The 24,991-nt window shown below is 35.4% G+C and overlaps 1 protein-coding gene across 2 annotated transcripts in view; it reads left to right on the top strand.

The window, feature by feature from the left end:
* Ccdc7 (coiled-coil domain containing 7) overlaps positions 1–24,991 on the top strand; it is a 196,349-nt gene that overhangs the window by 109,851 nt on the left and 61,507 nt on the right. For both annotated transcript variants that reach the window (XM_069990678.1, XM_069990677.1), the window contains exons 26-29: positions 3,494–3,625; positions 6,192–6,302; positions 9,243–9,311; positions 13,387–13,494. In XM_069990678.1, coding sequence (XP_069846779.1) covers positions 3,494–3,625; positions 6,192–6,302; positions 9,243–9,311; positions 13,387–13,494 — 420 coding nt within the window. The remainder of the gene's footprint in view (positions 1–3,493; positions 3,626–6,191; positions 6,303–9,242; positions 9,312–13,386; positions 13,495–24,991) is intronic.

The following is a 24,991-nucleotide window of genomic DNA, read 5'->3' as shown; positions in this document are numbered from 1 at the left end:
CCTTTGCCTTGAGCTTTGATCTTTGATACATACTCAGGTTTCCAGGGAAGCAAAGACTTGGCCTAACTGCTTCTAATTTATAAGATAACAGATCTGGGTAAACTTAGGATGTTTAAATAATACTAACTTCACAAGAACCTCTTTTAATAAGATTACTCACTTGTTTCATCAAGGAAGGCTAACTTAAACCTCACCATTCATAGAGCAGGTTAGAGGAAATAGCACTTGTAGGAATCATCATATTATCCTTATGAGCCTTACTGGCTTCTGTGTTAACTATCTCTCTTCAACATTTAGTGGACAGTTCATCAATCTTTTTTGTATCCCATTGTTTGATAGCCAGTCCTATAGAGTTTTTCTATAATGCTGTTGTCCTGGAATGTCCAGTAGAAATGAATAATTGTTATTTTATGTTCCTTTCTCTATTGGTCAGTATAGTTTCCAGTTAAATACATAGGTAGGAGAGAGGATAAGAAAGTAAAGAATTTTACTTATACGTAATAAAGTATAAATGGGGTGAGGCTATAGGAAAGTAAAGACAAGACTAGATTTGAAAGACAAGACTAGAAGATAAGTAATATGGTTCATATGTGATGGTATTGGTTAAAATGGAGGGGGCAAAACAATCTCCAAATTTATTTAAATGAGAGATAGGGTAATTGGTCTATGCTAGAATGATAAAATTGAAAGGTAAATGACATTTTTCTCTTTTAGATAATGCATTTATGTACACTTCTATAAAATGGGTTTTGTTCTTTGTGGTGTAAATTGCATCTTCAAATTACATCCTCATGTTATAATAAGAAATAAATGTGTTGCTTATAAATTGCACAATTCTTTGTTTAAAATACTGATTTCTACCCACTAGAGTATAATTAAGTGTTTATGATGAGTATTGTCTTTTCTCCAGTTTCACATTTCTCCAGTTTCTCATTTCCAGTTGATATCTCACCAGAAGCACCTGTAAATTTATATTTCTGAACTTCATGTTCAGGATAACTCTTGAACATATAACTGAACATTTTAACACAGGTCTTCTCTTTTCTTTACAAGGTTACATTATTAAATACTTGGAATTAAGACTTTAACATATCTTTTTTGAGAACATAACTCAATCCCTAATGTTGCCAACATAGTGTCAAAGATTTTGAAGATCATGGTTAATTTGCATCAGTACTCAAAAGACTCAAGAAATGCACTACCATATCTTAATTTGGAGTTATGATTCTGCACAAGGGAATTAGATCCAGTAGCATAACCTCATTTTTTAATTTTTGCAAGTTGAGATTTGAGGGTAAATGTTGAGATCTCTCCAGTTTTGTTTAAGATACACTCTAAAGAGAAGAGACAATACCATCAGTGTCATTATATTTACAGATTATAGCAGAGCAGCTTGTTGGGTTCCATGGTTCATTGGTGAGAGATTCCACCAATACCCTGGTTAGGAGCCAATTTTTGAGTAAGCAGACCCAGAAATATCTTTCTTAATCTTCATTCAGATGATCCAGATGAAAGGATACTAATTATAGTCTTACATATCCATTTCTTGTATTTTTTTTGCTATCTATTTAACAGTTACTTTCCCCGAACATAAGTATTTGGCAGTAAATATGCCCTTATGAAAAAATTTGATTGAACCAGTAACCAGTAGGAGTAGCCTGAATCACCTCATTCCCCATTCTCTCTTTTCATTGTACCTAAGAGAACATCAGATTGACTCACAAGGAATTTATCTCTATATCTATCTATCTACCTATCTATGTATCTATGTATCTATGTATCTATGTATCTATCTATGTATCTCTGTATGTATGTATGTATGTATGTATGTATGTATGTATGTATGTATGTATGTATCTATCTATCTATCTATCTATCTATCTATCTATCTATCTATCTATCTATCTATCTATCTATCTATCTATCTATCTATCTATCTAGGACAGTCTGTGTGTGTTATTCAATGTCACAAAAGTTATCATGTATGGAACAAATATCTCTGAGCTCAGACAACACATCGACACATGTGAAAATATTCTTGGGTACTTGCACTTCTCCATCTCAAAACCATCTTCCTTTTCCTCCTTAAGCCAAATGGCTTGCTATTATTAAAGTAGTGTTGCTATGCTTGAAATTGCTATGCTCACTTTCTAAATTCAATGACACTGTTTCCTTCTCCTGGATCTAAACAACTCAAGTTTCAATGATTGCATCAGAGATTTTCCCAAACAACTATGTTTCTTTTTTGCTTCCATTTTTAAAATAGGGTCTCACAATTTTGCCATAATGTTGCTAGAGTCAGCCTTGTTTCTCCTCTCTATATTTCTTGCACATAGGAGATAGCAGGTATGTGCCACCACACTGTTTATTGCTTGCAATGGAGTCTCATTAATATTTTGCTGGAAAAAGGTTGAGACTACATCTCATCCCATAAGTTTCCATACTCTAGATTTATTGAACGACATAAATTTAGAGTCCTAAACCCAATACTCTGTACTTTGAGCATTCACGTACCTTAAGAGCATTGTGTACATCGCCTATCTTTCTGGTATTTCATTTTGATAATGTTAATATACATCTATATCTATTTTTCTAATTATTTTTATACAGGCATGAGCCACTGGCATCTGGCCCTTACATATTTTTAATTTACCATTATCTTCCAAAAATCTCAGTTTATATAAATTTTCTTTGTTCTTACATAAATATATGCCATCACTTAAATACTATATGTAATAGTTTATACTATCTTATACATCATACACACATAACTTATTCAATCAGTCTCTCTTATACTTTAACATTTAGGTGATTGAGGATATTTTGCAGTTGAAAAAGTGCTGTAGTGAATAAACATTTTATATGTATTTTCTTTTGTCTATGAATATATATTAAATATAAATAACTTGAATCTCAGAAGCAAATTTCTGATAGATTTGATCCCCGCCAACATTTATAAAGTAATGAACTTTTTGAAATAGCTTTCTATCATTTTCTTGGCAGATATAGTATATGGTAACTTACTTGGAATTTTGTAGAAGAGAAAATTATACAATACACATTGAATTTGAAGTCTAGAGACTTCATAGTAGATTAATTAATTAATTAATTATTATTAATTAAATGCATCCATTCACTAAGTTTTTAGTAGTATATCTGCACATCAATATTAAAATTTAAAATCCCAGATGCATGGGAGAAGGAAGATGACTGGAGAAGGAAGACTAAATTAATTATTATCAACTTTCAATTCTTTTAAATTAAGCCTAGTGAAAGACCATTTTCTTTGATTCACTAATTGCCTTGAGATAAGCTACAATAAGTAGAAAACAATAAAAATAGGACTGATAGCTTCTGGTAGTCATTTGTTTAGTTAGTAATGCAAAGTAAGAATTCTGCCTATGCACATACTCATGAAAACTACACACATATATTTTCTAGTTTGTTTCATATATGCAAAGTTTCTTATATGTATGTTTCTTTTTTTATTTAGCACTTCCTGTTAAGATCCAGAAGGAAAGTGTATCATCTGAACATCTATTGCCTGAGAAGGAAAGCCGTAAAACCAAAAGCAAATCTACACTTGAAGGACTTTTTAAAGATGATTTATATAAGAAAGTTGATAGTAAGTAATCAATTATAAATTTTATAGACTTTTGCTAATTAAAATCAGAAGTTTATTTTGTGATCATGAATGTGCCTTCAGTCATATATTTCTGCTGGTAATTATTTATACCCTGTCTTTGCGTCTTTCCTGTATGTCTTTCTTTTATATTACTACTGAGTTGTAAGTGTTAATCTCTCTCTTTCTTCATTTCATGCTATAACTTATAAGCTACAATATGCATGTGCATATAAATTTAAATTCATGTTCTGCAAAGTCAGAGCATATTGCCTTAATGAAGGGACCAACTGACCATTTTTTATAGTTCTTGTTTATTTTTAATAATTTATATGACTCAATACATTATCTTCTGGTTCAAATGGGTGTGACTTTTCTTCTTATATCTTTTTTCTATTTTTAATGGTTTTGATGTTTTTCATATGTAAATCTAATGAGAATTGTAAAGTCTTTTATATTTAGCCTTTATTTGTTTTTTTACTTAGTTATTAAACCATATAGTCTATTGATATGCATAGGTGTAATTATCCCCATTTTCTTGGCTTTTTACATTTTCCTATTTTATATATTTCTTTCACTGTCTGCTCTTTCTACTTTTTAGCATAATATATATTTTCATAGCTGTATTTAATGCCAAATATTTTTTCTTAATATATATTTTTATTGTAAAGATACTGTACAGATGGGTTATAGTTACATGAGCAAGGTAATGAGTCCATTTCCTATTGTGCATTGTTATACCCTCCTTTGTTTTTCCCCAGCCATCCCTTCCTTCCCCACCTCCCCAAATCCTCCCTTCCCTGCCAAATCCTCCCTTCCCTAAATCTTCCCTTCCCCCCCCCAAAGTTGTAAAGTTAGTTTTCAACATACTGTCTTGTACATCTCATCATTACAATGGGTCATCCTGAATCCTTATTTCAGCATTTTGTTATTTCCCTTTTCTTCCTCAAATTAGAAAAATGTATATACAAGATGCAGGACACAGGAATCAAATACGGTGATGACAGGGATTATACCATGGGGGGAAAACATACAAAGAAACAAAAAAATCACATGGTACATTATAAGTACATTAAAAAGAACAGCCAACAAATCAAAGAAAGGTTGGACAAATGGAATTGCTTGAAACTGCAGAGCTTCTGCATGGCAAAGGGCATAGCTAGCAAGATCAGTAGAAAGCCTGCAGATTGGGAGAAGATCTTCACTAGCCGTACAACGGACAAGGGTCTCATATCTAAAATACACTTAGAACTCAAAATATTAAATCCTCAACAACAAATCCTCAAAGAAACAACTGCCCAATTAGTAAATGGGCTAAAGAGTTAGAGAGACTTCTCTGAAGAGGAAATAAGAATAGCTGATAGACATATGAAGAATTGCTCAACTTCTTTAGCCATAAAAGAAATGCAAATCAAAACAACATTGAGATTCCACCTCACCCCAGTTAGAATGGCTATAATGCCAAATACTTTTTAATTTAATGTTATTTTACTGTAAAGGTAATGTACGGAGGGGTTACAGTTATGTAAGTAAGGTAATGAGTACATTTCTTGTCAAACAATGCTATCCCCTCCCTAGTTTTCTCTCACTTTTCCTCCTCCTAACTCCCATCCCCCCAACTGGAAAGTCCTGTGAGTATTGCTCTTGCATTGGTTCACCCTTTGTCCTTTGTCTCACCATTTTGTTGTTGTTGTTCTCAATGTACTATGTGATTTCTTTTTTCTTGTGTTTTTCCCCCTATACTTTATCCCCTATTGTTACTGTGTTCGATTTTGGTTCCCTGGGTATTATATAGAGGTTTATCTAAACTAGGGAAGTGAAGGGGAACAACAAAATGGTGAGACAAAGGACAAAGGAAAAACCTATGCAAAAGTAATACTTCCATGACAATATGTTGAAAATGATCTGTACAACTTTGGGGGACAAGGGGGGAAGAAAAGAGGGGGAAAAATGAGGGAAGGAGCAACAAATTAGGCAAGAAATGTAATTACTGTCTTATGTAACTTAATCCCTCTGTATATCACGTTGTCAATAAAATTTAAAAAAGAGAAAACTTACAAACTCAAGATATTCAGTCAGCACAAGAAATAGGTATCAAGTGGATTCTTTTTTTTTTTTTTTTTTTGGTTGGTTGTGGGGCCTGAACTCTGGGCCTGGGCGCTGTCCCTGGGCTCTTCAGCTCAAGGCGAGCGCTCTACCACTTGAGCCACGGCCTGAACTCTGGGGCCTGGGCGCTGTCCCTCAGCTCTTCAGCTCAAGGCTAGCCCTCTACCACTTCCGGTTTTCTAGTGGTTTATTGGAGATAAGTGTCTCACCGACTTTCCTGCTCGGGCTGGCTTTGAACCACGATCCTCAGATCTCAGCCTCCTGAGTAGCTAGGATTACAGGTGTGAGCCACCGGCGCCCAACCTTCAAGTGGATTCTTATATAAAACAGAAGGTATGTATTGTATGTGGGTATGTATTTCAGGGTTATATAGAAAGAGACTTCATTTCAATAAAATTGTTAAATTATTTAAAAAAGTGAAAGAATGCCTGTTTAACATGAATTTCATTTATCTGTTTTGTAGAAGAGCAATCAGTTCAGAAGATGGATGAAAAGTATTTGCCAGTAAAGTTAGTATCAAAAGAAGATTATCCTCCAACTAAAAAACAAAAAATGGAACCTGTAGGCAAACTTGGTATGTACAAAATTAGCAAATAATCTTGAGTGTTATACATAAATTTGGAATAGAGTTGCAAACTGATACCAAACTCATTTTTCATTTATATCTTTTATAATAAAAAAGTAATAAATATGTTAGAAACAGTAGCAAGAAAGAAAAAACCACTTGTGTCCCTCTATCTTGGGGTTCATTTTGCTTACCTTCATCTTATCTAGTCATATGTACATAGCTTTTGACCTTTTCTACTTGTCGCAGACATATACTAGTTATTGCAAATAAGAGAAACTATGTGACCTCTGTTTCTTTGGGCCTGGCTTACTTCACTTAATATATATTTTTTCCAAGACTTTCCTTCATTTCTTAAAAATGGGGCGATGTTATTCTTTCTGATGAAAGAATTCATATATATATATATATATATATATATATATATATATCACATTTTCTTGATCCACTCATCTACTGAGGGGCAGCTGGGTTGGTTCCATATCTTAGCTATGGTAAATAATGCTGCAATAAACATGGTTGTGCTGGTAGCTTTAGCATAGTCTTGTTTGTGATCATTTGGGTAAATGCCCAAAAATGGGATTGCTGAGTCATAGGGGAGATCTATGTGGCGTCTTTTGAGGAACCTCCATACTACTTTCCAAAGTGGCTGAAGAAGTTTACACTCCCACCAACAATGCAGTAGGGTTCCCTCTGACTACATCCCCTCCAGCATCTGTTGTTATTAGAGTTCTTGATTCTAGCCATTCTAACTTGGATGAGGTGGAATCTCAATGTTTTTTATTTCCATTATACTGTTTTGTGAGTATCATTGTTGCAATGGGTTATTCTGTTGGACTTTTGTATTATAAACTGAAATAGTAAATTATTTCCTAACAATATGAATTCTCAGTAAAGTGGATAAAATTTTACTAAAGAATACATAGCATTGAGAAGAGCAAAATAAAAAAAACTATAGTGACAAATTTTATAACAAAATAGAATGACAAATTTGGAAGCTATCTATTCTTCTGAGTAAAATATACCAAATTTATGTGTACACAACCCAATTCTAGCCAGAAGATCAACAATTTATTGTTTGTGTTTTTGTAATTTTGCAAAATTTACTTTAAAATTTATCATGTGAAAGAGTGGTTAAACTGAATAATGAAATAATTGAGTAAAGCAGAGTATAAGTCTATGATAAAGGCACTTATCTAACTATATACATAAGAATTTTAATACAAAAATAAGACATATCAAGATTAGTAAACACACTTAAAATGCAAAAACCAATCAAATGCTACCCTCAAGATGTTCACAAGAATTAGTGATAAAAGCAGTTTTGATAGTTCAACATTTTTGTAAAGACAAATGGGAAAATAAAATATGTAATTATCAGTCTTGCTAATTCAACATTTTTGTAAAGACAAATGGGAAAATAAAATATTTATCATTTGTTAAGAAATAAAATTTAAGTTTATAAATGAATCCACAAAATAGCACTTAATAAAAATATAAATCAATTAATCCTGCATAGAGGTAAGTTTTGGCAATTGTAGCTTTATTTTGTAAGATAATTGAAAGTAGAATCAGAATAATTTTAAATTGCTGTACAAGAAACAACAATACCAAAATTTAAACATAAATGGGAAGTGGAAGTATGTTTCAAGTGCTGGAAGTCTAGCCTTAAGTAAATAAGCCAAGTGAAATGTGTGAGACCCTGAGTTCACGAGCAACTTCTAGCAAAAAACAACCAGTGAATTTGGTTTTGTGTCAACAAGTTATAGCCATTACATGAAACACTTATGCAAAAATATTTTACATGTATTTTATCATATTTAATTATAAAAGATAGGAAAATAATTTAGGAAATAAAAATTTCCAAATTAAAAAATTCATGACAAATATTTAATATTAACTGGAATGTGTATTAGAGCACATTGAAGTATTATAGACAGATGTACAGTATGATTAACTAAGTTGCCGATATGATATGAAAATATGCATCAATTTAATTTTAAAATCTGTTTATGGATACCAGTTACATTGAATATGTACAGTTTTTTACATATATTCATTTTATTTTAAATTTCTGTTTTTGCATTAAAATCCTGCATGACATATATATTTAGATGAATATAGAGTTTAGTCTTATAAATAATATTAGTAGGAAAAATCAAGTTATAGCCATTACATGAAACACGTATGCAAAAATATTTCACATGTATTTTATTATATTTAATTATAAAAAGTAGAAAAAGAATTTAGGAAATAAAAATTTCCAAATTAAGAAATTCATGACAAATATTTAATATCAACTGGAGTGTGTATTAGAGCACATTGAAGGATTATAGGTAGATGTACAGTATGATTAACTAATTTGCTGATACGATATGAAAATATATATCAATTTAATTTTAAAATCTATTTATGGTTACCAGTTACATTGAATATGTACAGTTTTTTACATATATTCATTTTATTTTAAATTTGCTTTTGCATTAAAATCCTGCATGACATATATATTTAGATGAATATAGTTTAGTCTTATAAATAATATTAGTAGGAAAAATCATTTCTAATTCATTATATTTTTTTCTTCAGAGTGCTAAATTTAAAAGAAGTACTTATAACTAATTTACAGTAAATCATACTTTTATTATTTCTTATTTTTAATAAGAATTCATTTGGTGATTATTTAGAAATCAGTTATTAGCTATTGGCTTGAAATAGAACTTTATTCTCTAAATTGTACATGTCTAGAAGTAAACTTGTAATTTTAATTTTTCAGAGTTTTAATTGGCATAGATGTTGAATTTGTCAAATTAATTACTGCATAGTGCCATGTTAATGTATTCCCAATCTTGGAAATTATAGTTTCCTTAAATTTGACCATAATAGGTTAGTTTCAATAGTAATTTTGTGTTTAATTTAATACAAGATTTGGTTTTCCTTTCATTTTGGTAGATAAAGTCATGGATGGGGCTTTTAGAATTGAATACCAAAAATCAGACCTCGTGGATCAAATTCAAGAAGGTAGAGTCAATCATGCTCAAGAATTCAGAAATATATATATATTATATTAATAATATATTTTACTTATAAATATATTTTATATGTATATTTTATACAGATATTTATCAATAAGTATAAGTATGCTCCACCTAATTCATTTGCTGGTACTTAAGACCCAATGTGATTCTATTAAGAAGTGGTACCTTTTGATTTTGAGAGATAACCTATAAAATATGCCAGCGAGTGCCTTGTCCCTTTTGCTTTTCTGGCCTGGGAAGAAACAAGGTGCATTAGTGTGGATATAGGCCCTCACAAGGCACTATAATAAAATAGAATTTTAAATATCCTAATTCAAATAGGATGTTTTATATAGAACAATACAGAACAAGGCTTAGGGTATAACCTAGGTGCTCGTGACTGCTTCTACTAAAATGTATTAAATGTAAAGGAATAATTAATGAAGAATTTGTAATAAAAAGGAAAGTAAACTTAATGGTCTGGAAATTTTTTCTTATCCAGATTTATTTGAATATCTATGTTTAGGAAAGAACATAAAAAGCATGACCTAGTAACCATTTGAAAGGGGATTAGTTAGTGTGAATGGAAGGAAACAGGGTATTATTCATGAAGTCAATGAGAAAATGACTCAAGACGTTTCTGAGAGCATTGTGACTGCTTCCACCCATCACAGGCCTTGAGTAATACGGTCTGAGGGGCATGTTGAAAGTGCAGATTCATGCGCCCTCAGGAACATGGAGCTCACTGCCTGGCGCCAGCCACCCCCAGTCACAGCTTCCTGTCTTCAGGTGTTCTTCTTGGATGCCCCGATATAGCTCCAGAGGGTACAAACGTATCTAAGGGCATCACTTCAACATAGGTCATAATGTTTGGTGCATACACTGTTACTGACTGCAAGCAAACAGTATAGTAACTATTGGGCCATGGCTCCACATACCTAGATTTCAAACAAGTTTCAGAGATCCTTGAAGCCTACAAAGAGGATGGCTTCAGGGTTAAGGCCAATATAAAAAGCATCCACTAGGATATTGGTCAATGACATTCCAAGGGCAGTGCTGTCTACTGCCCTCTAACTGTAGGGACTCCAGTGAGAAACACTAATGTGGGAAAGCTACAGGAAACAGATCCTAAGACAAGAGAGGTACACCAGCTGAACCAAGAGGGCAGGGCTGCCCAGAGTCTTGGAGGTAAAACCTCCATCTCAGAGTGTCCAGGAAGCAAGTTATTAAGGAAAAATTCATTATTCTTGAGCATTTGTCCTTAGTTTTTCCCTGCTTGGTTTTGGATTTAGTTAGGAGGTGTTTATTCCATTCTTTCTATTTCCCCCATGTAGAACAGAAATCTCTATCTTTTACTATTATTGTTGTTGTTGTTGTTGTTATTGGAAACTCATTAATACTTTTGAAGTTTTAGCAAGGACTAATTTTAGGGAAACATGATAAAGTAGGGAAAAATAGGAAAGGAAAGGAGATCATTTCTAGTTTCCTATGTAAAGATAAATGAAGATGACTCATTCTTGCTTCATGTTATTCTTCTGTGAACTCCATCATAAATTTCTATCTCAAAAGCACATGTTTTTAAATGTTTTTAAGTTCACAAGTGGAGAACAGTTTTCTTTAGTAGTAATTGTACCTTAATATTTTCACATAATCTGGTTTACCTGTTATTTACCTAAGACTTGGGGTTGAGAGTCAATCATATATTGAGACTGAAGTTTTGGGACTATTGCCATTAAATAATTATATTCTGTTTGTGAGATGGGCATGAACTTTTGGGAATAGGGATGGAATGATATTGTGTGAATATGTATTATTTCCCAAAAATCATATGTAGGAAATTCAGAGTGACATATGAATTCAGATACCTAGTATATTGATATTAATTTATGGATTTTTAGGAAGAGAACAAGCCATAAATGATCATCCCCGGGGCTGGGAAGGTAGCTCAACGGTAGAGTGCATGCCTTGCAAGCATGAGGCCCTGGGTTCGATTCCTCAGCACCACATAAACAGAAAAAGCCAGAAGTGGTGCTGTGGCTCCAGTGGTACAGAGCTAGCCTTGAGCTGAAGAGCTGAGGAACAGCGCCCAGGCCCAGAGTTCAGGCCTCATGGCTGGCAAAAAAAAAAAAAAAAAAAGATCAACCGCACTCATGGTGTTTGTGTTCTCTAAAAAAATCAAATAGCTCATGTAATTCATAAATGAATCTGTGTCTGGTTTAATAAATATATCTTCAGTAGCGAAGCTATTTCTCTACTTTGTCAGATTATTCTGGCCTTTCACTCTGAAATTAATGTGTATATTTTGAATTTTTATAGTTTTATGAGACATATTTGCATCCTCAATTCATGAAGCTGTTTGATATAATTAACTGATAGTATGATATAAGCTTTTTAGGCAACTGTTGTGATTCACCATTTGTGAGATCAAGCATGACTTATTTTGTAGATCTTGTTCAATTATGTACATGATGCTAGTTTATGAATGTAATACAGTGAATTCACCTACTCCCTCTGAATACTTACAAGGTTATTTTGAAAAGCTTACCTCTTTCTTAAGTATAAATATAGAGGGTTTTTTTTGCAGTACTGAGTATAGAACAAGCATGTTTATGTTTAGCAAGTGCGCTTACCTCTTTCTTAAGTATAAATATAGAGGGTTTTTTTTGCAGTACTGAGTATAGAACAAGCATGTTTATGTTTAGCAAGTGCTCTAATACTAAAGATACATACCCATTCAAAGATTGTATTTTTAAAATCAAATAGCTCAATGCTTGGGATTCATTGTCTATTTTTGCTGTTTTTATTTGTTTATTGATGTGTAATTGATTCATCTTTATGTGCCTTCTTGGAAAATTGATTATTAAACATGTTTATCACAAGGTTGCTGTGAAATTATGTAAATGTTTAAGAGTATTTGTATGAAAGTAAGCTTTATAAAATTGTTAATTATAATTATTAACTGTCATTGTTGGATATTATTCCAATTCATTTATTAATTATGCTGTAGTATATGAATATTATTTTCAAAAAATTCTTATGTAATAAGTTGGAAATAACTAAAGGATGACTCTAATATTATCAAGATGGTGAATCCTGTATCCTGTACTTGATAAAAAGGCAGATTAAAATAACTGAGTAACATTTTTCATACTAAAGGAATGGGAAGAAAAGCATTTATTAATTTGTTAAAGTATTATGATCTACCACAAAGAAGTAACACAGTTTAAATACACATAAAATTAACTATCTTTTGAAGAAACAACATTCTGGATGTCAGAAGTGACTGGGAAACAGATAAAAATCTGGAAGAGATGCAATATAATTGCTTTTGCTGTTCCTGGGTGGTAAAGAGGTAGACTGACTAGTAAAATTATGATGTTTTCCAAAGGAATATATCAGTCATTAGCTCTCACACTCAATGACCTATTTCAATTAATCTTTTATAAAGTAATTCTATGGTATTAAGTGATTTTTTTTGCCTTACAAGCATGAGTAAAACCTTTAAGTTGCTTATAAATATTAGGAAAATATCTTGAGATTTTTGTAAATATAGAGTTTTAAATTTTCTAAAAGTTTAAAATGTCAGTTTTGTATTTCCAGCAATTAGTGAGAGTAATTGCTTTTAGTAAAACAGGTACACCAGTTTTACTTTGGCTTTTTATGCTGTATGATCATCAGCAGATTTACTTTACTCTTATTATATGCTCATTCACAACAGATATTTGAGCTAATTAAGTAGATCATAAATTTAGAAGTATGAAGAAAATAATTCTGTTTCTATATTTAATAACCACATAACTATTTAAAATATAAAAGTCTCTTTAAATTTTAACTTTCAGCATTTAGTAAAAGGAAATAAAATTTATTTTTAATTGTTATGGCTCAGTGACATAATATACAAAATCACATAACATAATGGTTGTCATTTTATAAGTTTGTAAATATTGTTTGACTTACTTAAATTCAATTGAGAAACTAGTATATTAAATTATAAAGTGAAAAAAGGTTAAATGGTCTTACAATATAATTTTAGCTGTTTAACATAATGAATTCATCCAACAATCTGTTATTTTTTACAGCTAAGCAAAAACAAGCTGCAGAACATGTACATACACCTGAAAGTCCTGTACTATTAAGTCCAACAATTAGTGATATAATATCTCTCTTTGAATTGGACAAAGTTGTTGGTAAGTACATAGAAATTTATGTTTGAAAACAGTAGAAGTGTAGAATATAGTCCAAGTGTTGTTTGTATTTAAACTGTATAGTCCTGGAATTTGGAAACAGTATAACAACACTAAGTAAAGAAAAGAGCTTTCCCAACTATGTCAATATATATGTGATGTTTATCCAATAACTTTAAAAATGTAATGTTTAGAGCTAGAATTATGGTTCAAATGGCAAGAGCACTGGTCTACCATATTTGAGGCTAAAAGTTCAAACCCCAGAGCTGGTATTAAAAAAAATAAGCCTAATGCTTAGTATATACTGAAAATAGATAGTCTTTGCTATTCATTATGAATTTTGGGGGGTAGTAACTATATGATCCATATGATTAGTTTCTTAAAAACATGTATTTCATTACTTAGTCTGTATTTTGTGTAATAAGATGTAACAAACATCAAATCAAACCATTGCTGTTCAGGTAATTTGGCTGCCTTACTTATCATTAAAATAGTTAATTTGTAATGGTGAAAAATAGTCAAAAGATATAAAGAATTAGAACACATGCTAAAGCCAGAGCTAATACATGGTTAAGGAACAAAACACTTCCATAAAGGCAACAGAAAGGTTTTGCTTCAGTTTTCAAGCAAAAAGCTTAAAAATAGTGGGCAAATACAAGCACAACGACATACTAGGAACATTTGAACTGCCTTTCCCTGAGAGCAATATTGAAAATGCAAAAAAATAAAAAATAAAGCAAAACTCATTAGGACCAACATTTTTTTTTTTTGGCTCTGGGAAATAGTCAAAGGTTTATAGCAATCAAGATAACAGAAATAGTTACCTTCAAATTATGAGAATGTTTTGTGAAAGGGTTGCAGTATCCATGGGATAACTATAAACTGAAGGGGAAATACTTTGACATTCATGATCTAGTCCAATGGACCTACTAATAAGATAGTACAAGCCGTTATGTCGAAAAACGAACTTTACAACTTTGATGGGGGGCGGGGGAATGGGGGCTGGGAGATGGGAAGGGGAAACAAAGGAGGATAATAATAACAACAACAAAAAGAAATGCCATAGAGAACCTTTCAAAGTAAAGTGATCAGAAGTGAAAGAGAAAGTGAACTGTGTAAAGAATTCAAGAACTGCAAAAAAAAATCCAAGTCTGCAAACAATTAACAACAGCAAAAACACAAAATTTGAGCAGCATCAGTGACTCCCTATGCTAGCTAGTAAGGAGGCTGAGATTTCAAGATTGAAGTTTGAAGTTGGTCTTTGTAGGCAAATCTGTGAGACACTGTTATACAATTAACTAATGGGAAATTGGCACTGTTTTTCCCCTACTATCCCTTCCCATCCATCTCCTCAACTACACTCCCCTTTCCCCCCTGCCTAAATTATAAAGTTCATTTTTTGACCTAGCGTCTTGTACATCTCATTGTTGCAATGGGTCAACCTGTATCCCTATTTAAATAACATTTTTTCCCTTCCCTTCCCCAAATTATACCAACATCAACTACAGTGAAAACAGGGGTTATATCGTGGGGGAGGGACATACAAAGCAACATAAAAGATTACATGGTACCTTAAAAATATGTTAGAACAATACCAAGGAAGAAAAACCATTTGTGTCCCTATCTTGGGGTTCATTTCACTTAACATCATCTTATCTGAAGATTTGATATGCTTTTAAGGCTGCCAAGCATGCCTTTGAGAGCAATGACCTAGAGCTGGCACAAAGTTATCACTGATAGAAACAACAAACTGAACACACTATGCACATACACAGAGCTATGATAAATGTGTGGTACAGTAGCAATTCTCAGTCATTGCTTGCTACCATCTATCAGTGTGATAGAGAAAAGGATTAGCATAGAGACTGCATAAACTGAGCCACCTCCTAATTATGGACAGTTTCAGCTCCACTTAGATTTTCCCTTGGGCTTACACCTCGACTTTATGGTGTGAAGCACAAACAGGATTCCACATAAACACATGTGGTTACACATGGCAAGAGTGGATATTATTTCTTGGCAAAAGTTTCATTGACAAAATTTGAGAACCTGAGGATCTTAAAAGACTTTGTGATACGGATTATAGTGAGCTAGCTTTTTCAAAGCTCAACAACTAGTTGAAAAGTGATCTGATCCTGTTGACTGGTTTACTTTTAATTGTGGCTGGCAAGAAATTTGTTTTCACTGCTCTGAATTCACCATGGAAGAATTTAATTCTGAGGAATTACCTGTGAAATATTCCATCTGTGAGAGAGAAACACAAAGAACTAGACTCTGAGACAGGAATAAATCTGGTTCCCGTGTGTGTGTGTAAGTGTTAGGAAATAACCAATCATTTGTTTTACACCATTCAACAATAATAATATATGTATATGTGTGTGTTGTGTGTGTGTGTGTGTGTGTGTGTGTGTGTGTGTGTGTGTGTGAGATTTGGATTATAAGTGACCCTCCACTCATGGAGAAAAGCAGAAGTTAAATGCAGAAGTTAAAATATGTCCATAATCGAACTGTATAATTTCCAGAAGCGATAAAATTATAAACTGATACATTTATATAAACAGAATCTAAAAAATATAGTATTTTAAGTTACTTATATTCTGAGTTTTATCTTACTTCATACTTATCCATAAAGAAGTAAAACCTGGAAAACTTTGTGTTGCTTTTCCCCACCAATAGGGGGATAGGAAGAGAAATGTACTCTGTAGGTGGATTAGTGGGAAAGGTGAGACTGGTATGGAAGATAAAGGAGATTGAATGCTTTTGAAATAGATTATTTACAACTATAAAAACAGAATATGTAAACCTGTTGGGGATGCTATGATCGAGGACAAAAAGAGTGAGTAGTGTGATAGAGGGGCCGAAGTTGTTGCCAGGTTATGTAAACATGTGTGGAGATGTAACAATGGAATCTTTCCTCATGTATAATAAGTACAAGTATATTTTTTAAAAAAAGTTAAATCTTACAAATCATAAAAACCCCTATATCTGATTTAATTTGTTTTTTCATTATTTAGAGAATACTTTATTAGTTTCTGTAATCAAACCCACTCAGATAAGACCTTACATATTTAATAAAGTGCATTTACCCTGTACAAATGGAAAAAAATTAAGTTTAACATTTCTAGACCAATATGGCTATTAATTTCTGTACAATGCCAAAACAAAGTCAATAGACTTACATAAAATTGAAACTACTTGATGTATATAATTTTAGCATGTTGTGATTTCATGATTTACAAAATTTTCAATATAAAAGTAGTAAAAAGTATACATTTTCACTTCTAATTCTTGACTACTAATCTAACACAATAAATGTTGGAAATAGTGATTGCACTATATATTGGAATTGTCGATTATAAATAAGCTTTCTTTTAAGAAGCCTGACTATAGATAAAAGTGGAAAAAAGTTTTTAAAAAGGAACATTTAAGGTGTAAAAGTATATTGTGAAATTTTAGATCCCTTTAAATCTCTTTTTAGAGATGTTACTGATAAGTTAAAAAGTGAGGAAAGAGTCATAAATGCTTAAACCAGAGAGGACTAAAACAGTAAAAATGAAACAAAGAAGAGGGAAGAAAACAAGTTATTGAATAGAAAATAATTAATTGTACGACAATTTTATTATCACTTGATAGTAGAGTAAAGCCAGACACTAGATTTAAGACAGTTATCTCACTTGTAATATAAATTATTTGATAATTTAAACATTGCATTATAATTCTCACATTCAGTGTTTTTGTTGTTGTTGGGGTTTTTTTTTGGTTGTCTTTTTGTGGGTCGTGGGGCCTGAACTCTGGGCCTGGGTGCTGTCCCTCAGCTTTTTAGCTCAAGGCTAGTACTCTACCACTTGAGCCACAGCACCACTTCTGGCTTTTTTTCTGCTTATGTGGTGCTGAGGAATCAAATCCAGGGCCTTATACATGTAAGGCAAGCACTGAGCCAACTTCCCAGCCTCTCATGTTCAGTGTTTTAACAATCTATACATTCATTAATTAAAAAAAAGCTAATTGAGGAGGGGGGACCAAGATGGCGACGGGGCAGTAGGGAAATGCCACAGCTCTCCCCAACCAAAAAGAGAGTTCGAGTTCCAATGCTTAATCTCCCCAATAGACCTACAACAACAAAAAGATGAACACTCAGAGAAAAACAAGAGGTGGAAAATAACAAAAAAGACAGAGAGGAAAAGAAGAATTTCAGAACAGAGAAGAGCGAAGACCCCTCCCCAACCTTCACTGGCCGCGCAGCAGTGTGCAAGCCATGGCCAGCTGGCCCGCCGGGGGCTGCCGGAGCCCCAGAGACACAGGGGGCTGCCTGCAGATCAGCCGCACAGAAACCGTCTGAGGTACCGGTTTGCAGACCCACTGATCACCACAAACAGAGAAACCTACCAGCTGGGAGTCTCCACGAAGATCCCACCCCCACCCCTCACTCTCCATCCAGCAGAGAGGCTCCATCCCACCAAAGCCACCCAGCACTGGCAGCGCGACAAAGGGAGCTGTCTGCAGATAGCGCAGAAGCTGCCTGAAGTACCAGTGTCAGACCCGCCGATTGTGACGACCCGACGGGGGCCTCCGGGGACCCAGAGACACAGGGGCTGCCTGCAGATCACCCAAGCAGAAGCCGCCTGAGGTACCAGTGTCAGACCCACCGATCGCTAAGACCCGGCGGGGGCTGCCGAGGGACCCAGAGACACAGGGAGCTGCATGCAGATAACTTGCGCAGAAGCCACCTGAGCGTGGACACTGTGGACCCAACAGCTTTGACAGAGGCAGAGACAGAAGAGATTCACACAGAGCCACCACCGCCCAGCCCAGCCTGCAACCACCCCAACTGAACTCGGATTGCAACAGCAACTGATGACCTACACCACACAAACAACTAGCTCTAGGGTGAGTACCCCACAGGGGACAGTGTATCCCTCAAGGGAGACCAGAGCTGGAGGGAATCCCCAGACCCTGACCCAGACTCCCTACCCCAACACCTGGACCACAGAACCCATTAAAACTGGGAACTGTTCGAGAGCTCCACCAGCCCGTGGAGCACACTCGACTGGCCAGGCTAGAGCAAGAGTGCCCCTGGAAGGGAGCTTAAACACCCAAGCCATAAACAGCGCCCCTGGGTCAAGACAACCAACAGTAGAAGAAATTGGAACTGTGTACCCCAGGCTGCATAACCTAGGTGGAATACACAGCAACACAGGCCCAACCGACACACCCCAGGCAGGGGGCTGGAACCAGGCCTGGGGATCCGGCGCCTGAACAACACAACCAACTCCTCCCAACTGAAGTCAAAAGCTGAGCACATACCTCAGCAGAGGGGAGAAAAACAGGGAACTGCACCCTCTGGGAAGCACGCCTGTGACAACAAAAGACCTGGAGGCTCAGGACAAGAGAAGCCCAAACCCCACCAAAACCCAACCCATATACTCTAGGCTGGGGATTGGGCAACACAGGCCGCCAGCACCTGATAGTAGGCAGGAGCTCAGGCTGATAAGGCGGCTCAGCAGTAGAGTAATAGTCTTGGGTGCATGAGGCCCTGGATCTGATTCCTCAGCATCACATAAGCAAAAAGGGTCAGAAGTGGTGCTGTGGCTCAAATGGTAGGGTGCCAGCCTTGAGCTGAAGAGCTGAGGGACAGCACCCAAACCTAGAGTTCAAGCCCACAACCAGCCCCAACAAAAAAACATCAGGAGCCCATAGCAGACTCCAGCAACAGGGAGAATGCATCCAGAGCATCCGATCTTGCCAAGAGCACCCGTAGGAGCAAACATGAGCAGTCTAGGCTGCTCAACCCTTCCAAAGGCGGGAATTGCCAGCGATCTACAGCAGAGAGCCAAGAATCCTAAGTAGGTCAGACCAGCAGCTGGAGATAGACCCCCACCAGAACCCAGATCAGGCACAGACTCTCTCTACCAATACAGAATCAGCAACCAAGCAAAGACAGACACACCAAAACAAAATTGCAGATTGGTCTCCTAAACCCCCATGCGAAAATCACAGAGAAAAATTACAAGGTTTATCACCACCCAGGATAGCAAGCTATCCTCAATAGCAAGCAGCCATGCAGGGGAGAGCCCCAGTGAGAGCAAAGCAGGAATGGAAGACAAAAACTACATCCAAGGGTTGCTGGAGGCAATGACTCAAGAAATAAAGCAAGAAATAGATCAGAAATTGAAAGAGCACAAGGATGAACTATCAAAAGAGATACGAGATATCAAACAAGAGATGCATGCAAAAATAGAAGCTGCACAAACCTCAGTAAGAAGTGAGATAAATGCCAAATTAGAGGTAATACATACCTCATTAAGAGGTGAGATCAGTACTTTGAGAACCAACATCAAATCCATAAAGGAAACCATTTCCTCCATGCAAACCACAATAGAAGCCACGGTCAACAGAGTGTCAGATACAGAACACCAACTGGACCAAAAAGTGACATATATGGAAAAATCACTCAAATTAAGCCAAAGGGAAATTCAAGAGCAAGCAGATAATGCCAAGAAATTTAACCTTCGCATAATTGGAGTGGACGAAGGTGAGGAATTTCAGAGCAAGGGAATGCAACACCTATTCAACAAGATAATTAGTGAAAATTTTCCCCACCTCAAACAAGAACATCTTACCTACATAACAGAAGCATATAGAACACCCAACAAGCAAGATCCCAGGAGAAACACTTCTAGACACATTATAGTAAAAATGATAGATCTGAATAATAAGGAAACAATCTTGCATGCAGCAAAAATGAAAAAGGAGCTATAGTACAATGAGAAAAAAATTAGAATCACTGCAGGTCTCTCCACACAAACAATGAACCAAGAAAGGCCTGGGAAAGCACCATACGAGCCCTGAGAGCCAATAACTGCCAACCCAGACTGACATACCCAGCAAAACTAGCATTCACATTCGATGGAGAAGTGAAAATTTTTAATAGCAAAGAAAAACTAAATGAATACATAAACATTAAGCCAGCATTACAAAGAATTCTAAGAGGGAGGACACAACCTGAAGAAAGCAACCAGGAACTGGGACCTGCCCCAGACAGGCATTAATCAAAGTCTAACTGAGCAAGCACAGGAGGAAAGGAATGAAGAAAAACTTAGGAAAACGGAATGACAGGGACAACAATGCATCTCTTAATATTAATGGGCTTAATTCACCATTCAAAAGAAAAAGAACTGCAGACTGGATCAGAAAACAAGACCCATCCATCTGTTGCCTTCAAGAGACCCACCTCTCAGCCAAACATACAAACAAATTAAGAGTAAAGGGTTGGAAAAGGATCTACCAATCAAATGCCCCAGTAAGAAAGCAGGTGTAGCTATCCTGATATCTGACAAAATAAACTTTTCATTAAAATCAGTATAGAAAGGCAAGGACGGACACTACATATTAATACAGGGAACAATCCAAGAGGAGGATATTACCATCATCAACTTATATGCCCCAAATATTGGTGTACCCAGATATGTTAAACAAATGTCTCAAATTTACAGAATAAAATAGATCCCAATACGATAATACTAAGAGACTTTAACACACCACTCTCACCAAAGGACAGGTCTACCAACCAGAGAATTGTCAAAGAAGCAACCGAATTAAGTGAGGCCATACTTCAAGTTGAATTAACTGACAACTACCGAGTATTTCACCCTAAAACAACATGGTACACATTCTTCTCAGCAGCTCATGGAACTTTCTCCAAAATAGACCATATCGTAGTTCATGCAAGGAACTTAAGCAAATACAAAGGGATCAACATAATCCCCTGTATCCTATCTGACCACAGTGGAATGAAGGTAGTTCTCAATAACAAAGCGTACTGCAGAAAATTCTCTAATACATGGAAATTGAACAGCACACTCCTTAGCAATGCCTGGGTAATGGAAGAGATCAGAGAAGAAATAAAACATTTCCTACAACTCAATGAAAATGAAAACACCTCACAAAGAAACTTGTGGGACAGAGCAAAAGCGGTCCTGAGAGGCAAATTTATTGCCCTCAGTGCCTACATCAAGAGAATTGAGACAGACCAAGTAAATAATCTCATGTTGCAATTAAAACAGCTAGAAAAACAAGAAAAAAATGGAACCTAAAGTTACTAGACGAAGCCAGATAACCAAATTAAGAACAGAGATTAACCAATTAGAAAATCAGAAAATTATAGCCAAAATAAACCAAACAAAAAGCTGGTTTTTTTGAAAAAATAAACAAAATTGATGGCGAGTTGGCAAGATTAATTAAAAAAAGAAGAGAGGAAACCCATATTAACAGGATTAGGGATGCCACGGGAAAAATCACAACACGTACCCAAGATATCCAAACAATTCTAACGGACTACTTTCAAAAGCTATACTCTCTAAAGGAAGAAAACTTGGCAGAAATGGATGCATTTTTAGAGAAATACAAGTTGCCCAAACTGAGCAAAGAAGAAGTAAACCAATTAAATAAGCCAATATCCTACAATGAGACACAGGAAGCTATCAAAAATCTTCCAACAAAAAAAAGCCCAGGACTAGATGGATTCACAGCAGAATTCTATAAGACCTTTAAAGAAGAACTAATACCCATTCTCCTCAAGCTCTTCAGAGAAAGAGAGAAGGAGGGAGCTATCCCAAACTCATTCTACAAAGCCAATATCACACTCATCCCCAAACCAGGCAAAGACCCAACCAAAAAGGAGAATTACAGGCCAATTCCTTGATGAACACAGATGCAAAGATCCTTAACAAGATTCTAGCTAACAGAATCCAGAAACACATAAAAAAATCATACACTATGACCAGGTAGGCTTCATCCCAGAGATGCAGGGATGGTTTAACACACATAAGTCAATAAATGTAATCCAACACATCAACAGAGCCAAGGTCAAGAATCACATGATTATCGCCACAGATGCAGAAAAGGCCTTTGAAAAAATTAAACATTCATTCATGCTAAAAGCTCTGGAGAAAACACGAATAGAAGGAACATTTCTAAAAACAATAAAAGCCATTTATGACAGACCAATAGCCAATATTATACTTTTTTAAAATTAAAATTAAAATTAAAATTTTTATTTTTAGTGAACACACTGTACAGAGGGGTTACAATTACATGAGCAGGTTAAGGCGTACATTTCTTATCAATCATTGCAGCCTCCTCCTTTGTTTACCCTTCACATCCCTTCCCAGCCTCCCCCCCAACCCCCACCCAATCCTCTCTGACTCCCCCCCTCACCCCCCCTCACCAACATTGTAAAGCTCGTTTTTGACATGACAACTTGTACTTCTCATTGTTGCGACAGGTCCACCTGTATCCTTAAACGACTTGTTTTTCCCCATCTCCTCTACAAGTTATACTGACATCAAATATAGTGAAAGCAGGGGTTATACTGTGGGGGAGGGACATACAAAGCTACAAAGAGATAATCTTATAAATGCATTAGAAACAAATGCATGAAAGGAAAAAAACTTTAAAATATATATATAAGGGTTCCTTTTCCTAACATCACATTATCTGACCTTTTCCATTTGACTAATACATATACTAGATATTGCAAATAAGGGAAACCATGGGACCTATGTTTCTTTGGGCCTGGCTTACTTCACATAATAGAATTTTTTCCAAGTTTTTCCATTTCCTAACAAATGGGGCAATGTCATTCTTTCTGATGGAGGCATAGAATTTCATTGTGTATATATACCACATTTTCTTGATCCATTCATCTAATGAGGGGCATCTGGGCTGGTTCCATATCTTAGCTATGGTAAATAATGCTGCAATAAACATAGTTGTGCTGGTAGCTTTAGTGTGGTCTTGTTTGTAAACATTTGGGTAAATGCCCAAAAGTGGGATTGCTGGGTCATAGGGGAGCTCTATGTGAAGTCTTTTGAGGAACCTCCATACTGCTTTCCAAAGTGGTTGAACAAGTTTACATTCCCACCAGCAATGAAGTAAGGTTCCCTTCTGTCCACATCCCCTCCAGCATCTGTTGTTGTTAGAGTTCTTGATTTTTGCCATTCTAACTGGAGTGAGGTGGTATCTCAATGTTGTTTTGATTTGCATTTCTTTTATGGCTAGGGATGTTGAGCATTTCTTCATGTGTCTATAGGCCATCCTTCTTTCCTCTTCAGAGAAGTTTCTCTTTAAGTCTTTCGCCCACTTATTTATTGGGCAGTTGTTTCTTTGAGGATTTGTTGTTGGGGATTTAATTTTTTGAATTCCAAGTATATTTTAGATATGAGACCCTTGTCTATTGTATGGCTAGTGAAGATCTTCTCCCAATCCGTGGGCTTTCTATTGATCTTGCTAGCTATGTCCTTTGCCATGTAGAAGCTCTGCAATTTCATGAAGTCCCATTTGTCCAACCTTTCTTTGATTGTTCTGTTTCTGGGTCTCTGTTCAGAAAATTTCGGCCTGAGCCAAGAAGACCAAGGGTTTTTTCCTATTCCATCCTGTAATGTTTTCAGAGTGTCTGCTTTGACTTCGAGGTATTTGATCCATTTGGAGTTGATTCTGGTGCAGGGTGATATATAAGGATCTAGCTTTAGTTTTCTACAAGTAGTTAACCAATTTTTCCAGCACCATTTATTGAAGAGGCTGTCTTCCTTTCATTCTATTGTTTTAGCTCCCTTATCGAAGATTAGATGGCTATAGTTCTGTAGGTTCAATTCTGGGTTTTCAATTCTATTCCATTGGTCCTGACGTCTGTTCTTATGTCCATACCAAGCTGTTTTGATTACTATGGCTTTATACAGAGTTTGTAATTTGGTATTGATATTCCTCCAGTAGTGTTCTTTCTGTTGAGGAGTGTTTTTTGCTATTCGGGGTCCTTTATTGTTCCATATGAATTTTTGGATTGCCTCTTCTATTTCCTTGAAGAATGAGGGTGGAATTTTGATAGGTATCTCGTTGAATTTGTAGATAGCCTTGGGAAGTATAGCCATTTTCACGATCTTAATCTTTCCAATCCAGGAGCATGGGAGGTTCTGCCATTTTCTAAGTTCTGTTTTGATTTCCTTTTTCAAGATTTTAAAGTTTTCATCATAGAGGTCCTTCACTTCTTTGGTTAAGTTAATTCCTAGGTATTTTATTTTTTGTGGGACTATTACAAATGGAGTTGTTTTCCTAATTTCAGCCACACTTTTCTCATTGTTGGCATACAGAAAAGCCATTGCTTTTTGGGGGTTAATTTTATACCCTGCTACTTTGCCAAAGTTTTGAATCAGCTTGAGTAATTTGGGAGTGGAGTCCATGGGATTCTTTAAATACAAGATCATGTCATCTGCAAAGAGGGAGAGTTTTATTTCTTCTTTCTCTATTTGGATCCCCTTTATGTCTGCATCTTGTCTTATTGCTGTAGCTAGGCATTCTAATACTAGATTGAAGAGAAGTGGAGAGAGTGGACATCCTTGTCTTGTTCTTGAGTTAAGAGGAAATGGCTTTAGTTTTTCACCATTAAGTATAATGCTGGCTGTAGGTTTGTCATATACAGCCTTTATTGTATTGAGGAATGTTCCAT

Source organism: Dipodomys merriami, unplaced genomic scaffold (genome assembly GCF_024711535.1).
Source record: "Dipodomys merriami isolate MVZ:Mamm:240054 unplaced genomic scaffold, mDipMer1.0.p SCAF_4, whole genome shotgun sequence".
In the NCBI taxonomy this organism is placed as follows: domain Eukaryota; kingdom Metazoa; phylum Chordata; class Mammalia; order Rodentia; family Heteromyidae; genus Dipodomys; species Dipodomys merriami.
The sequence above is the reverse complement of the archived record's forward strand: the minus strand, read 5'-3'. Positions and strand labels throughout refer to the sequence as shown.